This window comes from Platichthys flesus, chromosome 7 (assembly GCF_949316205.1).
Source record: "Platichthys flesus chromosome 7, fPlaFle2.1, whole genome shotgun sequence".
NCBI lineage: Eukaryota > Metazoa > Chordata > Actinopteri > Pleuronectiformes > Pleuronectidae > Platichthys > Platichthys flesus.
The window spans coordinates 24,240,773-24,256,779 of record NC_084951.1 but is presented as its reverse complement, the minus strand read 5'-3'; the positions used below and the strand labels follow the sequence as shown (position 1 = coordinate 24,256,779).

Here is a 16,007-nt window from a genome sequence, read left to right as displayed (position 1 = left end):
CTTGAGGTTTCTCCGCGTTAAACGGATTTGCTCATTGTAAGAATTGTTGGGTTATCACATTTATGTTTTTCTATATATTGTTGTATATTTATATTTCTCTCTACTCCTTCACCCGAGTACTGCCAGCTACTTGTGTGATGTCTTCTGCTGCTGTAACCTTGTAAATGTCCCCATTGTGGGACTAATATGGGACTAAGGACTTCTATCTTAATCCTCATTTTGTATGTTGTAATGTAGGTTGTGATATAAGTAAAGTAGAATTGAATAAAACAGGTCATTTTCACTATTCTCACCTTGGTACTCAGACCTCTATAACGCTCTTATGAAAATGCATCTGTTTACATTATTTATTTTATTGATACAAGCCCTGTGTGTGTGTGGATGAGCTCAGGGAGATGTTTCCTCCTGAGCACACAGAATGGACTTCCTGCTGGAGGTCTGGGTTTCCCACCAGGCCTCAGCCAGCACGTGAACTTCAGGGCAGACGAGCGAAGGCACCGGGAGCCAGCTTTATGAATAGCGCCATTTAAAAGGGATTGGTTTCGGTGAGGGCCTTAATGATGCCACAGCGCTGGCGTCACAGGGAGAGAGAGGGAAAAGAGCGAGAATTCTTTCCAGGCGCTGGAGCACTTTCAGACAAGTAGACTGGAGCGAGGTGGTGTGGAAGCCTTCCAGTTCCCCTACGTCACTCCCAGTCCCAGCCCTCCTAATGGCAGGTCGCTCTCCTGTCCAGTCGCAACAGTCAGACTGGTAACGCTGGTGATTCTGCACATCTGTCATCGTGCTCTGAGGAGACTGTGGGAGCCGCTCTGTCCCCTGACTGTGACGGGGGGGGGTAAAGTCTTTCCACAGTCTCCATGATGTGCTCCATCATCAGCCCTGAAAGCTGAAGGCTGGTGAATTCTTCCGGCCATTGGAGATGTGAAACAATGGAGAAGCAGAGGCAGGAAAGGTTCAACAGTCGGTGCAGAGCTTTCTGAGCCGTGTGTCCCTGCTGCAATTGTTCCACAGGTTCCAGAGGTAATCTGCATGTGTGTGGTGTTTGTGTGTCCTCAGCCATGAAACACACACACACACACACAAACACACACACAAGGTGACATGAATTTTAATGAATTGTTGCAAACTGGGGGAAATTGAAGCAGCAGAGATATTTTTGTTTCCGTCACTTTACTTAGACTCTACCTAGATTTCACTACCAGGAACCATCTAGTATTTTATTGGTAGCCTACTTGATTCATACAATGAAAGTGCAAAGGCCTGACAACAGACAAAAATGCTGCTTTCAAATGCACTGAACTCTGGATGATCTCTTGAAATTATCATGAGAAGCTGTTTGTGATTTCCTCCAGACTTTCATCAGAGTTATTCCTGCCTGAGTTAAAAACTCTGGAGAATTTCCATATGAGCTCAGGAGAGAAAACACGAATATGTCTTTATATATATATGTATTTTTGTAAATTCTATGTTCACCATGCTTATACAAAGTATAGTAGTGATTTAAAAAGCGGGGTATGATAAGATAAGAGAGGATTATTCTCTCTGACTTGATAAAACATCCTTTAGACTCAGAGTCACTGAAAAACATTACACAACAGTTTTCTCTGTGAACTGAGCTTCATGTGTAGAATCAGCGTTTGACATCACAACGTGATCGACCTCAGAGTCACACAAACGCTGAGGTGGGTGTTATTTTGTTTTCTGAACTTTGGTTTGCTGAGACAGTTGAAAGGATGTAAGTGTCACAGCACCCGAGCGCAGACCTCAGGCCTGTGTGGGTCACACGGACCAAAGGCCGTTCACAAGATGCCACTTCTGAAACAGGCCAGAGGGGAGGAGGGAGGGGGGGGGGGGCAATGTGTCACTTCACCCAGCTCACTACTTCCTGCCATTGAAGGAGCAAAAGAGCAAATATTTTGACTTCTACAATCAGTCGTGGTCCCCAGTGAAACACAAGATGCCTCAGTGTTCAGCTGGGAGGGAAACACTGAAGATTGTGTGTTTTCTTTCTGCTTCTGACTGTTCTGAGGTCAGTGAGAGAGGAGGTTGTGTCTAGAAGAGACTCTAGAAAGGAGGATGGATGACATGCGGAGAAACTACTGCAGGGACTGAACTCTGTGTGACACAGATGCTTCATGCAATGATCAGGACGTGTTCACAGGGAAGTGAGTTAATGCTGCCGCCCAGTGGTGAGAAATCATACTGCAGCCAGCAGCCACTGTCAGGAGCTCCTGGACGGGAGGGAGGACAGAGGCTGCTTATTTTCTCATTTTCTATTATTCAAGAACAAAATCATCAGTTTGCGGTGCGTGAATGTGATGATTATATAAAGAATTGTGTGATATCTTGTGTCCATTTTCTTTTCGATTTCAAACAAGGACATATCGGCACAAAATGCAAACTTGCACTGGAATTCATGTCTCTTCAAATAAGTAGAAACAAATCTATAAGATTCAAAGCTTCCCCTAATATTGAATTAATGCATTGTTGGTGTTTAGATTTTTTTAAACACGTTTTTATTATATATGTTTCATTATTCAAATCTGGATTATAATCACTTCTGTGAATAAACATGTTCAAATTCTTACCAAAATTTGCAGAAAGTTAGAAAGTGGTGAAAATGAATGTATTCTGGAGGAATTTTCAATGGGCGTCGCAAAAAGGCTCAATGGTGCCCCCCAAGACCCCCGGAACATGTTCACATTGACCGATCTTGCAATGGTGCAATGGAAAAACGCAGCAGGAAGCCTACTATTTTGCATTTAGCGGCCATTTTGGCCATACTCCACATTATTACTCTGAGGTACTTGTAACAGGGCTTTCTTCAGATCAACTTCTTGACTCATTGAGATGAGTGTGATCACAACAAGATGGAAATAAAAAGTTATTAAAAGATTGATTTTTCGTCAGATGGTGGGACCATGGCGTGGTTTCAAAGCTTGATTACACACCATTAAATCATGATGTTCTGGACCATGAATCCTTTGATGCTGAGCCGTGAAAAAAGGACTCCACTCCTGCAGTGTCAGTGTTCAAAGATCAGAGGAATCTGTATGTCTTGTTATTATTATTATTATTCAGGCAAATTAATTGGCTTTTTGAGGGCTTTAACATGCTACAATTCTTGCAAAAATTTGCAGAAAGTTAGAAAGTGGTGAAAATTTAAGTATTCTAGAGGAATCTCTGATGGGCATCGCAAAATGTCTCAATGGTGCCCCCAGAGACCCCCGGAACTTGTTCAAATTTACCAATCTTCAGGCCGAACACATGCAACGCTTCAAAATACATGTGCTCGGGCCCGCCCAGTGCTGCTTTGCAGTCCTAGAAATTTTTGAAATTGTACTTATATTTTTCTTTGATGTTGAGTAAGCTTCCTGCTCTATCATCGCTCTATCCAAATATTACATTTTTAGAATGATGTTCTAATATTACATACACAACAAAAGACAAACCTAGATTGATCAGTCCAAAAATCCAAGACTCTCCCTACCCTGTCTGGTGCCCCTGAGCAAGGCACCTTACTCCCCCAACATCTGTTCCCTGTGCGCCATACATGGTCGCTCACTGCTCTGTGTGTCCTGCACCAGATGGGTCAAAAGAAGAGGCTAAATTTCCCTACCTGCATGAGTGTGCCTTTGCATGTCTGTGCATGTGTTTGGGACTAATACATGCATCTTAATCTTAATCTTAGTATTAAGAAGTATTCATCTGACCATCTATTATCTTTACAGATCATCCTTTTGCAATAAGAAAACATAAGACAGATCATTAATTCTTGATATTTCATTATTAGGGCCCGAGCACTGACAGGCACTGACAGAAGTGAGGCCCTATTGGCCCTTATTCATTATTATTTTAATATTAATATTAAATATGTTTCTGTTTTATTGAAAGCCCGAAGTCAGACCATATAATGCTGTCACACTTAAGGTATAGGGTTAGGGTTAACCCTACCCCCCCCACCCCCTTTACTTTCACTTTTACTTTTGCAGAGCTACTTCTGAATTTTGAACGCTGAGCAGATTACGATCATATTCAAGCAGCTATTGTACAACCACGTGTGTTGTCTGTGTGAGCTTGTTGCTGCCAAACGACTTTCGACCAGTTAACAAATCCAAGGCTTAAATTACTTTTTACAATTGTGTCCTGACACACCAGAGAAACCAGGAAGCATCTGTTCCTCCCGGAAGAGACGCAGGCTGAAAACCAGACGATCACATTCACCTTCCGAACCAAACCAAACCAAACCAGACCAAACGTCCTGAGTGAGTCCACCTACAGGAGAGAAAAGTGAAACTACAACTTGCCGACGCTCCACACATTGACTGTGAGTTTAACAAACACCTCGACTCAGAGGGGAAGTGAACCTTAGTGAAGTTCGTGGAGCTGTGACTGACTGACTGTCTGTTTTCAGCTTCACCTGGAGACTCAATGGCTTCCAGATTAGAAGAGGATCTCTGCTGTTCCATCTGCCATGATGTCTTCAGAGATCCTGTTCTTCTGTCATGTAGCCACAGCTTCTGCAAAGTCTGTGTGAAGAGCTGGTGGAAAGACAAAGAAGTGAAAGAGTGTCCACTTTGTAAGAGAAGATCTTCAAGGTCAGAACCACCTGGTAACCTGGTGTTGAAGAACCTGTGTGAGACCTTCTTACAGAAGAGAGATCAGAGCTCTTCACCTGCTCTCTGCAGTCTGCACTCAGAGAAACTCAGACTCTTCTGTCTGGACCATCAGCAGCCAGTGTGTCTCGTCTGCAGAGACTCTGAAAAACACACTGACCACAGATTCAGACCCATCGATGAAGCTGCACAACAACACAAGAAGCAGCTTCAGGAAACTCTGGAGCCCTTGAAGAAGAAGTTACAGTGTTTTGAACGTGTTAAAGTAAAGTTTGAACAAACAGCAAAGCACATTAAGGTCCAGGCCGGACTCATAGAGACACAGATCAAGGAGCAGTTTAAAAAGCTTCATCAGTTTCTGGAGGAGGAAGAGGAGGCCAGGATGGCTGCACTAAGGGAGGAAGAGGAGCAGAAGAGTCGGTTGATGAAGATGAAGATTGAGGCTCTGAGAAGAAACATAATGCCTCTTTCAGACATAATAAGAACCACAGAGGACGAGCTGAGAGCTGAAGACGTCTCGTTCCTGCTCAACTACAAGGCTGCAGTGGAACGAGTCCAGCAGCGCCCCCTGCTGGATGATCCACAGCTGGCCTCAGGAGCTCTGATAGACGAGGCCAAACATCTGGGCAACCTGAGCTTCAACATCTGGAACAAGATGAAGGACGTGGTCTCCTACAGTCCTGTGGTTCTGGACCCAAACTCTGCTCATCCAAATCTCATTTTGTCTGAAGATCTGACCAGTTTGAGATTAGAAAAGAACCAGAAGCTTCCTGACAATCCAGAGAGGTTTGATAATTTCGTCTCAGTCCTGGGATCTGAGGGTTTTAACTCAGGGACCCACAGCTGGGATGTCCTGATTGAAGGCAGTACAAACTGGTTCCTGGGTGTGTCAGCAGAGTCTGTCCTGAGGAAGGGAAGCAAAGAGTCTGGAACATGGAGAATATGGTTCATTGAAGGTAAATACACAGCACGCTCACCATCAGGATCATCTGTTCTCTCTGTGCAGAAGACCCAGAGGATCCGAGTTAAACTGGACTGGAACAGAGGAGAACTGTCGTTCTCTGATCCTGATACTCACAAACACATTCACACCTTCAAACACACTTTTACTGAGAAGATGTTTCCAATCTTTAACATTGGAGATCCTTTGAAGCTGTTACCTGTGAATGTGTCTGTGACGCTGGATCAGAGACGTTAGAGATAAAGATTTTGTTCATCATGTTTATTTCTTCAAGAGAAATCTGCTGAATTTAAATGTTGAACTCGTTATTCTAAAGCTTTGTTTATTTATCCTTTTACTTCTCACTCATTTTTATTTCTACTGTCGACTTTTCCCCGTCTGTAAAAAGATTTGATTGTTTTCTGATCTTTATCTTTAGTTTTTTGTTTTTCTTTCATAGAAAATGTTTTCTATCATTTAGATTTTGTGTGGATCCATGAGGTCGAGCAAACTGATGAAGATCCACATAAAAACCCATTTATCAATAACAGCTGATCATTGTTCACATTCAACAAACTTTATTAAAACTCACACATGATTAATGTTTAATCACATAAAGTCTGTTCACATGTGAAATAATCCAACATATATGAACATTTGTCTGTTTGATGTGATGAAGCCAAAATGATTCTGTCTGTAAAAGTGTTTATTCAATAGCAGCCCAGAGATGTGATTTTAATATTGTGATCGAAATAATAAAAACTATGACACAGAAACAGAATTTTGAACGTTTTTAGGTTGAAATGTAAATATAACATTAGCTGTCATTAAGTAGGATTTAACACTCAGATAGTTTCGGTTTTTAAATTGAGTTATATATACGTTTATTCATGAATTATTACTTTTTAAAATGTTGAGAGCTAATAGTTGGACCTACATGTGAAGCCAAAGCCTGAGACCACGTGTCTTCTTTGTTTTGGGGACAAAAGAAGACATGTGGAACGTGTACTTGATCGTGCTGATGTCAGATATTTCACAAACTACAGGACACTTACTGCAGCAGTTCAGTTGTAACAATCAATTAATAAAACTGATTAAATGTAAGATCTGCTTCATAAATACACACAAAGAAGAAAGAAGAAGAAGTTGTATTGATGTTTATGGTGGAAGTGGTGAAACACCTGATCAGCAACTCAGCGTCAAGTCCGTTAAATTGAATCAAGCTGCACCAAATTACACTGAGAGACATTTGTCCTTGAAATACGCCCCCAGGCTGGTTTGTCAGAGACAATATGCTTTCAGGTCTCAACCTTGTGAACACAATATTTCAAAAACACCTTGAGGGAATTTCCTCAAATGAGGTAAAAACGTTCACTTGGACTTGTGGATGAACTGATTAGAATTTTATGGTCAAAGGTCAAGGTCACTGTGACCTGACAAATAAGTAGCTCAGAAACATGTTGAAGGAATTTCTTTAGTACAAGCTGTCGTGGAAATTTATCGTGAGATTTTATATAATGAGTTTCTCAGACTTGAGTTGCCTTAGAGTTTTAATTATTAGCTCTGCAGAGGGTTACTCAGCCAGCAACAGGGCTCAGAGTGCAACAACGAGAAGTTAAAACGGAAGGTTTTTATACAATGTGATAAACAGGAAACAAAACAGAAAGCAGACACAAACCTATCTGCTTTCTGGCATCACTGTTACAAAAAGAGGAATCAAATCCAGTACACAGTTCCACAAATGAAGGTCAACAGGAGGTGGAAGACATTGATGTTGTATCAGCTTAGTGAACAGAAAACAGTCAAAACAGTAGTAAGACATTGATCAGTGAAATTTTCCATTACATTTTTCACCTGGACTCAAGGACACAGCAAGAGGTTCAGAGCACGATGAGAAAACACGTCTGTTACCCTTTGTGCTGGTTCAACAAAATGGGATTAACACAACAGCAAAAAAACAACACAACCCGCATTTGTTAATTTTACCAATAAATTAAGTTTATTTGTCTACAGTTGGTTTTACATTGTATTCAGCAGGATCCATGCATACAAGCTCTTTATGGCCAATACTAATAATAAAGATATTTCGCATCAGAGACCACAAAACATAAATAAACACAAACACCAAGCATTCCTCCCCCTGCACGTCAAACCCAGGTTTCACCCCTTTACATATTTACACAGGTTCAACTTCAACCTTGCATCAAACTGTTTTCATTTTGAATCTGTCGTTGCATGTTTTCATCACCGAAGGAGTGGTTTGACTTCACTAAAGAAAAGGTTGAAGTAGTAAAAGTAGAGCAAGGCACACAATTCTAGTTTAAAGATTTTAAACCCTAGTTTATCCCACACACACATGGACACACAGACACACACACACATCCGTCTCAACACCAATCCCAAACCCCGGCTTTAACTGATAATCGTCTCAGGAGAATAAAAAAAAGAAATCAACTCATGTTACAGTCGTGTTGTATGTACAGCATTCATTTTTATATATTATTTATTGTCTCTGATTTTAGATTTTTATGACATCATTTGCTGTCTTTGATCTCAAATGATATTGTATGATTTTGTTTATTATGTTTTGTTATCCAGTTGAAAGGCTCCATACAAATAATTGTATCATTGGTACTCTAAAGAAAATCAACACACACACAACTTTTTCTTTTTGAAATTAGTATTTTATTGTTTTCACTTTTGTATAAAAAAACTTTTTGTCCACTTTAGGCAACAGTTAGCATGACAGTCGTTCTCACGGCTCCTTGGATGAAGTCAAATCATATCAGTCTTTCCAACACACACACACTCTCCTAATTCACGCCTGACAGACACACAACCACGTGGTGCACCGGAGTTCATTTGATGCGGTGGTTTCAAACCCAAGTCTATTAGTGGAAAGTACAAACACTCCACAACAGGCAGCTTGTTGTCGTCACATGAGAACACAACAATAACACCAAATGGATGTGAGCGTCGTCTCATCAGGCTTGAAACCACAGCTTTGGTGCAAACACTTAAGTAGATTTATATTAAGACAGTTTAAAAAATAAAAAAACATTAAAAAGGCAATAAAGTAAAACATCAGACGTCTCCTACACGGCAGCACATCCTGTGTTTGACGTCACTTCAGGCAACAAGACAAAGGATCGGTTTAGTGTCAGAAGAGTCGGCACACTTATGCAGATCAGCATCAATCAGACAAAAGAGACATTTAAAGACTGACACAGTTACGCGTTTTCATTTACATACTGGATGACTAGAACAACCTCATTCCATAATGGCCCCGGTAATGATGTTCTTGTCAGTGCAGTGGCTATTGCGTTCCTACAGGGGGCGCTCCCACACTTCACTTTAACGTTAACGTCAGTCATTGAGAAACAGCTCCATGAAGAAAAAAAGAAATCATATTTCTCATGATGGCCGGGAGGAGAGGAGAGAATTGCAGATCTGTAACGTCAGCACCTTTCAGGAATTAAGAACATATCCTCACTAATATACCCCTCCCCCCCTCACTCACAGACACACACACACACTCACATACATACACACACATAGACACAAAGAGTGAAAATAACAGACACAAATTCAGGGTTGTGGTCAATCTGCTCCATAAATTAGTGACCTCACATCATTTCATAGATCCACCTTCAATAGAACAGGCTGTTGTTTTTTCCCGTTGTCTCTTAAAAAATTCAGATTTCTTCATTATGATATTCGACTTGACTCAGAATCAAATCTTTAACGGGTGGAGACAGAGAGGAGCGAGGCGTTTCCCTCATGACGCGGTGGTGCATCAGGAGAGCAACCTTTCCTTTCACTCAAACATAAACAATGACCAACATCATCTAGATTCACCAAATACACAACAAATAATATCATAGGCATTGCAACTACAGGTCAACTAGGTTTTTAGTGTTTTTTCTATTTTTCTTTTACTTCCCGACGAATCGAAACACATTTTTTCACGAGCAGTGACCGAGGCCGACGCTCGTCTGCTGCTCCGAGACGCCGGACCTCACCGCCCTCAGTTCACCACGTGCACAAGTATTTTGAAAAAAAGCAGCAACTCGGCTCTCTCTCTCTCTCTCTCTCTCTCTCTCTCTCTCTCTTGCACTTTTGCAAATGCATGTACAGTACACAAAAACAAGTATTTCCAGGATTATTAGGTTTCTTTTCAGCGGAGGATACTATCAGAGGCCGTCATTTGGCTTGACCACAGCACGATGACTGTAATGGAAACTACGCCGGTGAGTATCTGACCACACAAGCTCCTTGAGCACGACAAAAAACAATTTGTGTTGAACGGCTATAAATACCACCACACAAAAGGCTGATGTCAGCATTCACACACTGCTCTGTCTGCTGTGTAGGAAATTATCAAAACACTACTCGATGTACTTCTCATCGACAAATGACTCCTACGCACACAAAAGTGTTTTAATGTTTTTCCATTAAGGCCGCACTCATCCACCCCGACTGAATTACGCACACTGCTTGTAACTGCATCCGTTTGACCTGTGAGGAGTGATGTGTATGTGCTTTCAGCATCTCCCCACCCTCATGTATCGCTACACTAGAGCTCCACGTATTTTAGTGACAGATTGAAACCTGTGATCACTCTCGATGATATCTGTAATAAATGTGTAAATATGTAATTTATTCATCTTTGATGAAGCTTTTGTGCAAATATCTGCGGAGAAGCTGGAATTAGACTTCAGGAGGCAGTGGAGCCAGCTGCCCCTCGGAGCAGGAGGCTCCTCGGCGCTGCTCCTCGAGGAGGCTGCGCTGACGACTCGACGGCTTCTCCTCCTCCACCGCCGCACGTTCCTCTGAGCAAAGCATCACGTCGTTCAGGCACTTGCCCAAACTTGGCCTGCGGAAGATTTTTTCAGGCGAATCATCCTTCGACTCCACTCCACCTCCTCCATGTTTCCCCTTCACACGTTCGCCTCCTCCCGCATGTTGTTCTTTCACCTCCTGTTCGGCCTCCTCCGCCCTGGGCAGCGTCTCAAAGGCTCCAGGCTCGATGGGACTGAGTTGATAGTAGAGCAGAGACGTGGAGTCTCGGAGGAGGTCGGAGGGGTTCTCCTCCTGGTGGTCAGAGATGCACAGCACTGTGGCCCCGGTGGGGAACGGCCCCTGTAGGAGGACCTGCTCCACACCCGGCACCTCCGCCTGCTCCGTCAGCTCCCCTCCCAGAGCACCAGGCAGAAGACGGAAAGGCTCTGAGAGACCTCCAGCGCCCAGCTCCTGCTGCAGCGCCTCCCCTTCGGCCTCCTCCCGCTCCCTCCTCTCCTGCTCCTCCGCGCTCTGCAGGTGCAGCACAGCCGTCTCGTTCTCCCGCTCCAGAATGTCCTCCTCGGCCAGGAGATCCTGAACCTGTCGGACCGCCTGCAGCTCCCTCTCCTCCAGCTCGGAGGACAGGTCCGGGGGAGTAGAGCAAGTGGAGCTGCGGGAGGATAGTGGGTCGGATTCAGCATACTGGTCCCCGGGCCCCTGGATGAGCAGCCTCCTCTTCTCCAGGTCCAGCTTCATGACGGTGTGCAGGTAGTGGGTTCGCACACGCAGCGGGTTGAACTCGATGCGACCGGCTCCGTTTCCACAGCCGTCACGAGAGCAGCCGCACGGGAAAGACATTCGATCCACCTGAGGAAGGAAGCAGAGGAAGTGGTTTCACTTTCACTCTCATTAGGTTTGAACAATAACGTCACAGGTCACGGTGAGAAAGAGAAAGACACACACAGCCTTTACTGTTCTGCTTTTAAATAAACATTAGATATTGATTTAATACACTTTAGTATACCTCTGCAGCAGGATCCTTCTTTTATATGGAAATGAATCAAATTGGGCTTTATAGTTAAATATCTTATATATTAGCTTACAATTAGATGAATAGGCCTTTTTTCATGATTGTCAAAGTAGGAAAAAGTGTCATTAACACCCAAACAAGCTGTGACAGTGAACCAGCATGAGACCGAAGCAGCTACACAGAATTCAGCCATAAATCATTATCATATCTATTTATTATTATTTTCACCTTCACCTTTGTGAAGAATCTTCAGAGGGAAAATAAAAGCTTCTACACAGATGACATTAAATCAAAAATGATTGAAGTGTGGAAAACCAGGCGCAGATTGGTTTTCCTCCATCATCCGAGCCTCAGCAGACTGCTTCTCTTCCTTCTGCACACACACACACACACACACACACACACGCACACACGCACACGCACACACAAACACACACGCTCACACACTCACACACTCACACAGTCATTACCTGGCACTTTATTCCGGCCTGGCTGCAGCCGCAGTGTCGTGGGTCGCAGTACAGACGGCAGTCGCAGCCACACTCCTCCCTGGAGAGGCGGATGGCTCTGAGCTCGGCTTTCTCCCTGGCGTCTATGCGGGCGATGCCAGACGCCCGCAGGAGGACCCGGCGGCGCTTCGTGGGCAGCGGCTGGAGGAAGAAACAGTCGTCCACCTCCACCGCGTCCACGTCCAGGTCCTCGTCCGACACGTCCTCCAGAGTCAGCAGGTCGGCCTGGGCGCACTCCACCGTGCCGTTCCTCGTCATCTGTGGACAAGTCAGCGTACAACTGTGAGCTGAGGACGGGACTCAAGTGATTCCTTATTTCAACTTATAGATATTTATAATTGAATATAGGTGAAAAATGATGGATGTTATATCTAAGGTGGGAGAGATATCATTGGTTAAGGTAACAAATTCTCCATTCAAGGTAAATTCATAACCCTATTTGATATATTCACTCTGTAGAAAACCAGCTCCTGTGATTCAAATCACACAGACACTGCTTTTGGTTTGAAGTCCCAAGACAAAACAATTAGGATTTCGTAAAAATCTTAAATTGAAGTGTATAAATGTCTTATAGAGTAAAAAGGACAACATTTCCCTGTAGCAGAGTTAAACCAAAGTACATTAAATTTTAATAAAATATCGTTCCTTTAGCATTTAGTTTTTATGCTCCACATATTTGGAACGAGCTCCTGGAGTGCAGGTTCGCTGCAACACTTTCAAATAAGTGCCAAACACTTCCCTGTTTGCCAGGTTCTTTTATTAAATCAAATAATTACTATCTCTCTAACTAAGCACTGTTACTTCTTTATTTTTATTTGTTTGATAATCTTTTTTCATTCTCCACATATACTGTCTATCAAAAATTGTCAAGTCAGTCTAGTTTAAAGTTGCTTTTACAATTTGCTCTAGCTCACCTTCCCTTGTCATGACAGTGTGATAAACACATAAATGTACTTTCCACCTCTAATCTACTCTGTGTTTATTTCTCCATGATGGAAGCCGGACTCCTTCAATCAACGCTCTCTGACTAACCTGTGGAAATCAAACCCTCGTTCCCTCAACCAGTGGATTTACCTTCATCTTGCGGGCGTTGAGCTTCTCTTGGCGCAGGTGCTGCAGCAGCGTGGTCCTGTGGCTGGTTTCCTGTTCACGTGCAAACTCGCCCAGTGTGTAGTTTCTGATGGAGGAGTGGTGGCGGGCCATGCCCAGCGAGCTGCCCCCCTGGCTGGGCACGCTGGTGAAGCCCTGCCGGCGGGGGAAGTAGTACACCGTCACCACGTCGAAACGCACACGCTTCCCCCCCGGTGACGGCTTGTGATGTCTGAGGATGGAGGTCGCTGAGGATGGAGGGAGGGAGGGAGGAAGAGGAGGAAGAGGAGGAGGAGGAGGAGGAGGAGGAGGAGGAGGAGACGTATCGTTACACATGAGTAATGCCTGAGAGTACTTCTGCCTAACGACCTGCTCGGCTGGGTTTCAGAGTGTTTTGCCTTTAATGTGTGTCTCCGGTGGTTCCTTACGGGTAAAGGCGGCGCTGGAGGGGGGGTTGAGGCTGTCGCAGCTGTCGGCGCTGTCACTGCTGGAGATGTCATCGTCAGAGTCCTTCGGCGTGGAGAACGGGGAGCCCTGGTCCACCTCGTCATATCGTCGTTTGAGGCTGAGGGCCGGAGCTGCCTCCATGGAAACTGGGTGTCTGAGGGCAGAGAGACAGATGCAGGTGAACGAGGGGGGGGGGGCGTTTGTTTATTAACGTGAAGACGACAAAACGCTCTGGATCATCTGGATCATCTGGACCCGTTCAAACACCGACTCTCAACACAGACACAAGACCAGGTGACATCAGCTGTTTGATGATTCTGTCTCCTTTCATCTGTATTCCAGCTCCATCATTCCCCTCTCTCTCTGCACCCCCATCCCCATCCCCCCCGAAACCCTTTCTCACATGAAATCCTACTTTAAAATCAAGTCTAGAAACGTGACCATGGCAACTAGGCAAGCATGGTCTACACGAACGGCTCGGAGGCAAATGATCTCCTCGGCTTGACTCTCTTTATTTCTTCATTCTTCTCTCTTAATACAGTTGTAAAGAGAGCAGGGAGCTGTGTGTGTTTGTGTGTGTGTGTGTGTGAGATCGATCATATCGGCAGGAGAGGTCAAACAAGGTGATTGGATGGAAACAGCTGGCGGTGTGTGTCTGTGTTTGTCTGTGTGTGATGTTATAAGTGTGTCGTCACGCCGCATCCCACAAAGTTTGGGATTTCCACCGCACAATCCACGTCGATACATTTATATATGTATAATATATCTGTAAATAACTAAATACAAGTGGTACCTTGTGCTCATGATGTGATGAGTCCCTGCAGGGTGAATACAGAGCTGACACAGCAGGTAATAACTGGTTTATCACACAACTGTGTGTCCTGTGTAAGGCCCGGTGCAACATATTCTATCATCATTCCTCACACTGCAGATTTTACTACAGTACAAGGTGCGAAATATTGAAAATCATGTTGCATATTCGTTTATGTGGATCGTGTGTTGAAAATATAAAACTCAGAGCGATGCAGCATGACGACAAACATACAACATGACACATGCATCCATCCTAACACAGCTGATTACTAGTTTAACCTGAAACTCCACATTTGTGTGTCAGGGGGCTTAACATGTTAGACTCTCAATCTGAAAGGAGGCAGCTACCACAGTTTTTAGAGAAACTCATTCCTATAACACCCAACACGTCAGTTTGCCCTGGAGCTGCGTGGACAGACAGGGCCTGATAGAGACAGACCCTGGAGCTGCAGACGTGCTGGTTCCACTGGGATTTTAAAGACGCTTTCTGGTAAAACGGAGAAGTAAAAAATTGCAGGTGCAACTGTGACACGGACCTCTGAGCTCAGGGAGAAGCTGTGACGACTGAATGTCATGTTGCAGAGGGAGAAATCATTGAAAATGCACATGACTCAGTAAGTACTCAATAGAAGATACCAGTGAAAGGAAAAAGCATCGACGTGAACCATTTTCCAACTGGGACTCGGGCAGAGGCTGCATTTTGATGTGAATGAAAACCAGTCACCCTCAGACTGTGTGTCTTTGTGTGTGTGAGTCTGTGTGTTTGTGTGTTTGACTTCCTGGTGTATTTACCTTCAGGGGAACATGCAGTGTGGACGAGGTGTTTGTTAAACTTGCAGAAAACCGACCAGATTCTTGTGTTGTGTTGTGTTGGGGGAAGGTTGGATGTTCTCAGTCTGACGTGCACATTTTCCTCTCTCTTTCCAGTACAAATACACAGACTAACACGTAGACACACACACACACAGACACACATCAGTCTTACCTGGGGCAGAATCAAAGACCCTTATTCCGACCAGCTCGTCGGTGGTTTCTCCTCCCAGCAGCACCAGCAGCAGCGCGCATCAATCCTCTAATAACGCGTAGTGAGATGATGGTTTTCTGGGGAGGTGGTGGGGGGGAACCAGTCTGCGATGCAAACCCAACTTGATTTGCCTCAAAGCCTGAATGATTGTCAAAGTGCAGCACGAATCTAGGATGTGATGTGAGGCTCCTCCAGGCTCATTGTTCTGGGGGATCAGGCAGAAATCAGGAGCTCTGCAAGTTCCTCGGTTTAAAGGCCACAGCAGGAGAAGAAGGGGGAGGTGGTGGAGGAGGAGGACGCGTCAAATGATCAGATTTATTCCCAGACACTGACAATCTTCTCTTTTGGAGAAATCCGCTGACATCTGTGTTCGTTTATCCTCCGGGTGTCTGTGTGTGCTTCTCACCGGGGCGGGGATCGATGGTTCCGGGCTCGGCTTCTCTTCGTCCTCTCGGTTTTACGCGTTTTCTTTGTTGTTTGTTTCTTTTTCTTTTTTGGTCCAATTCGTTACAATGTTGCAGTTTGCCTTTGATCTTGAGGAGAAGCCGCCTGTTCCTCCCCGCTCCGCCCCGGCCCGTTTGTTACAGTGTAACAATGGAGGCACCGATTCTTCCCCGCAGCCGTATATATACTTATTGTGACATCACAGGCATACCCTGCACCAAGGCATGCTGGGAAATATAGTGACTTTCCTTTTTTTTTTCCTCCGCTTCTTTGTTCAAATTGACCAGAAACAGATGGGATTTTTTTTGTTGAT

General features: G+C 44.3%; 2 protein-coding genes across 2 annotated transcripts; one reads left to right on the top strand and one right to left on the bottom strand.

Moving 5' to 3' along the window:
- The first annotated feature begins 4,022 nt into the window (after positions 1-4,022).
- On the top strand, positions 4,023-6,495 carry LOC133956221 (zinc-binding protein A33-like). The gene is made up of 2 exons (XM_062391109.1): positions 4,023-4,327; positions 4,415-6,495. The coding sequence occupies exon 2, from the start codon at positions 4,432-4,434 to the stop codon at positions 5,812-5,814; it is 1,383 nt and encodes a 460-aa protein (XP_062247093.1). The 5' UTR covers positions 4,023-4,327; positions 4,415-4,431; the 3' UTR covers positions 5,815-6,495.
- Positions 6,496-8,149: 1,654 nt separating this feature from the next.
- Positions 8,150-15,877, bottom strand: csrnp2 (cysteine-serine-rich nuclear protein 2). The gene is made up of 5 exons (XM_062392519.1): positions 15,212-15,877; positions 13,395-13,567; positions 12,952-13,214; positions 11,839-12,135; positions 8,150-11,205 (listed from the first exon to the last, which is right to left on the bottom strand). Exons 2-5 carry the CDS (start codon positions 13,552-13,554, stop codon positions 10,267-10,269), a joined length of 1,659 nt encoding a protein of 552 aa, XP_062248503.1. The 5' UTR covers positions 13,555-13,567; positions 15,212-15,877; the 3' UTR covers positions 8,150-10,266.
- Between the last annotated feature and the right edge of the window lie 130 nt (positions 15,878-16,007).

Bases quoted from the DNA above. Each gene is read 5' to 3' on its own strand.
- LOC133956221 (XM_062391109.1), top strand. From the start codon at position 4,432: ATGGCTTCCAGATTAGAAGAGGATCTCTGCTGTTCCATCTGCCATGAT.
- csrnp2 (XM_062392519.1), bottom strand. From the start codon at position 13,554: ATGGAGGCAGCTCCGGCCCTCAGCCTCAAACGACGATATGACGAGGTG. The intron at 13,215-13,394 runs GTAAGGAACCAC...CTCCATCCTCAG, and splicing joins CTCCAGCGCCGCCTTTACCC to CGACCTCCATCCTCAGACAT. The intron at 12,136-12,951 runs GTAAATCCACTG...ACTTGTCCACAG, and splicing joins TCAACGCCCGCAAGATGAAG to ATGACGAGGAACGGCACGGT.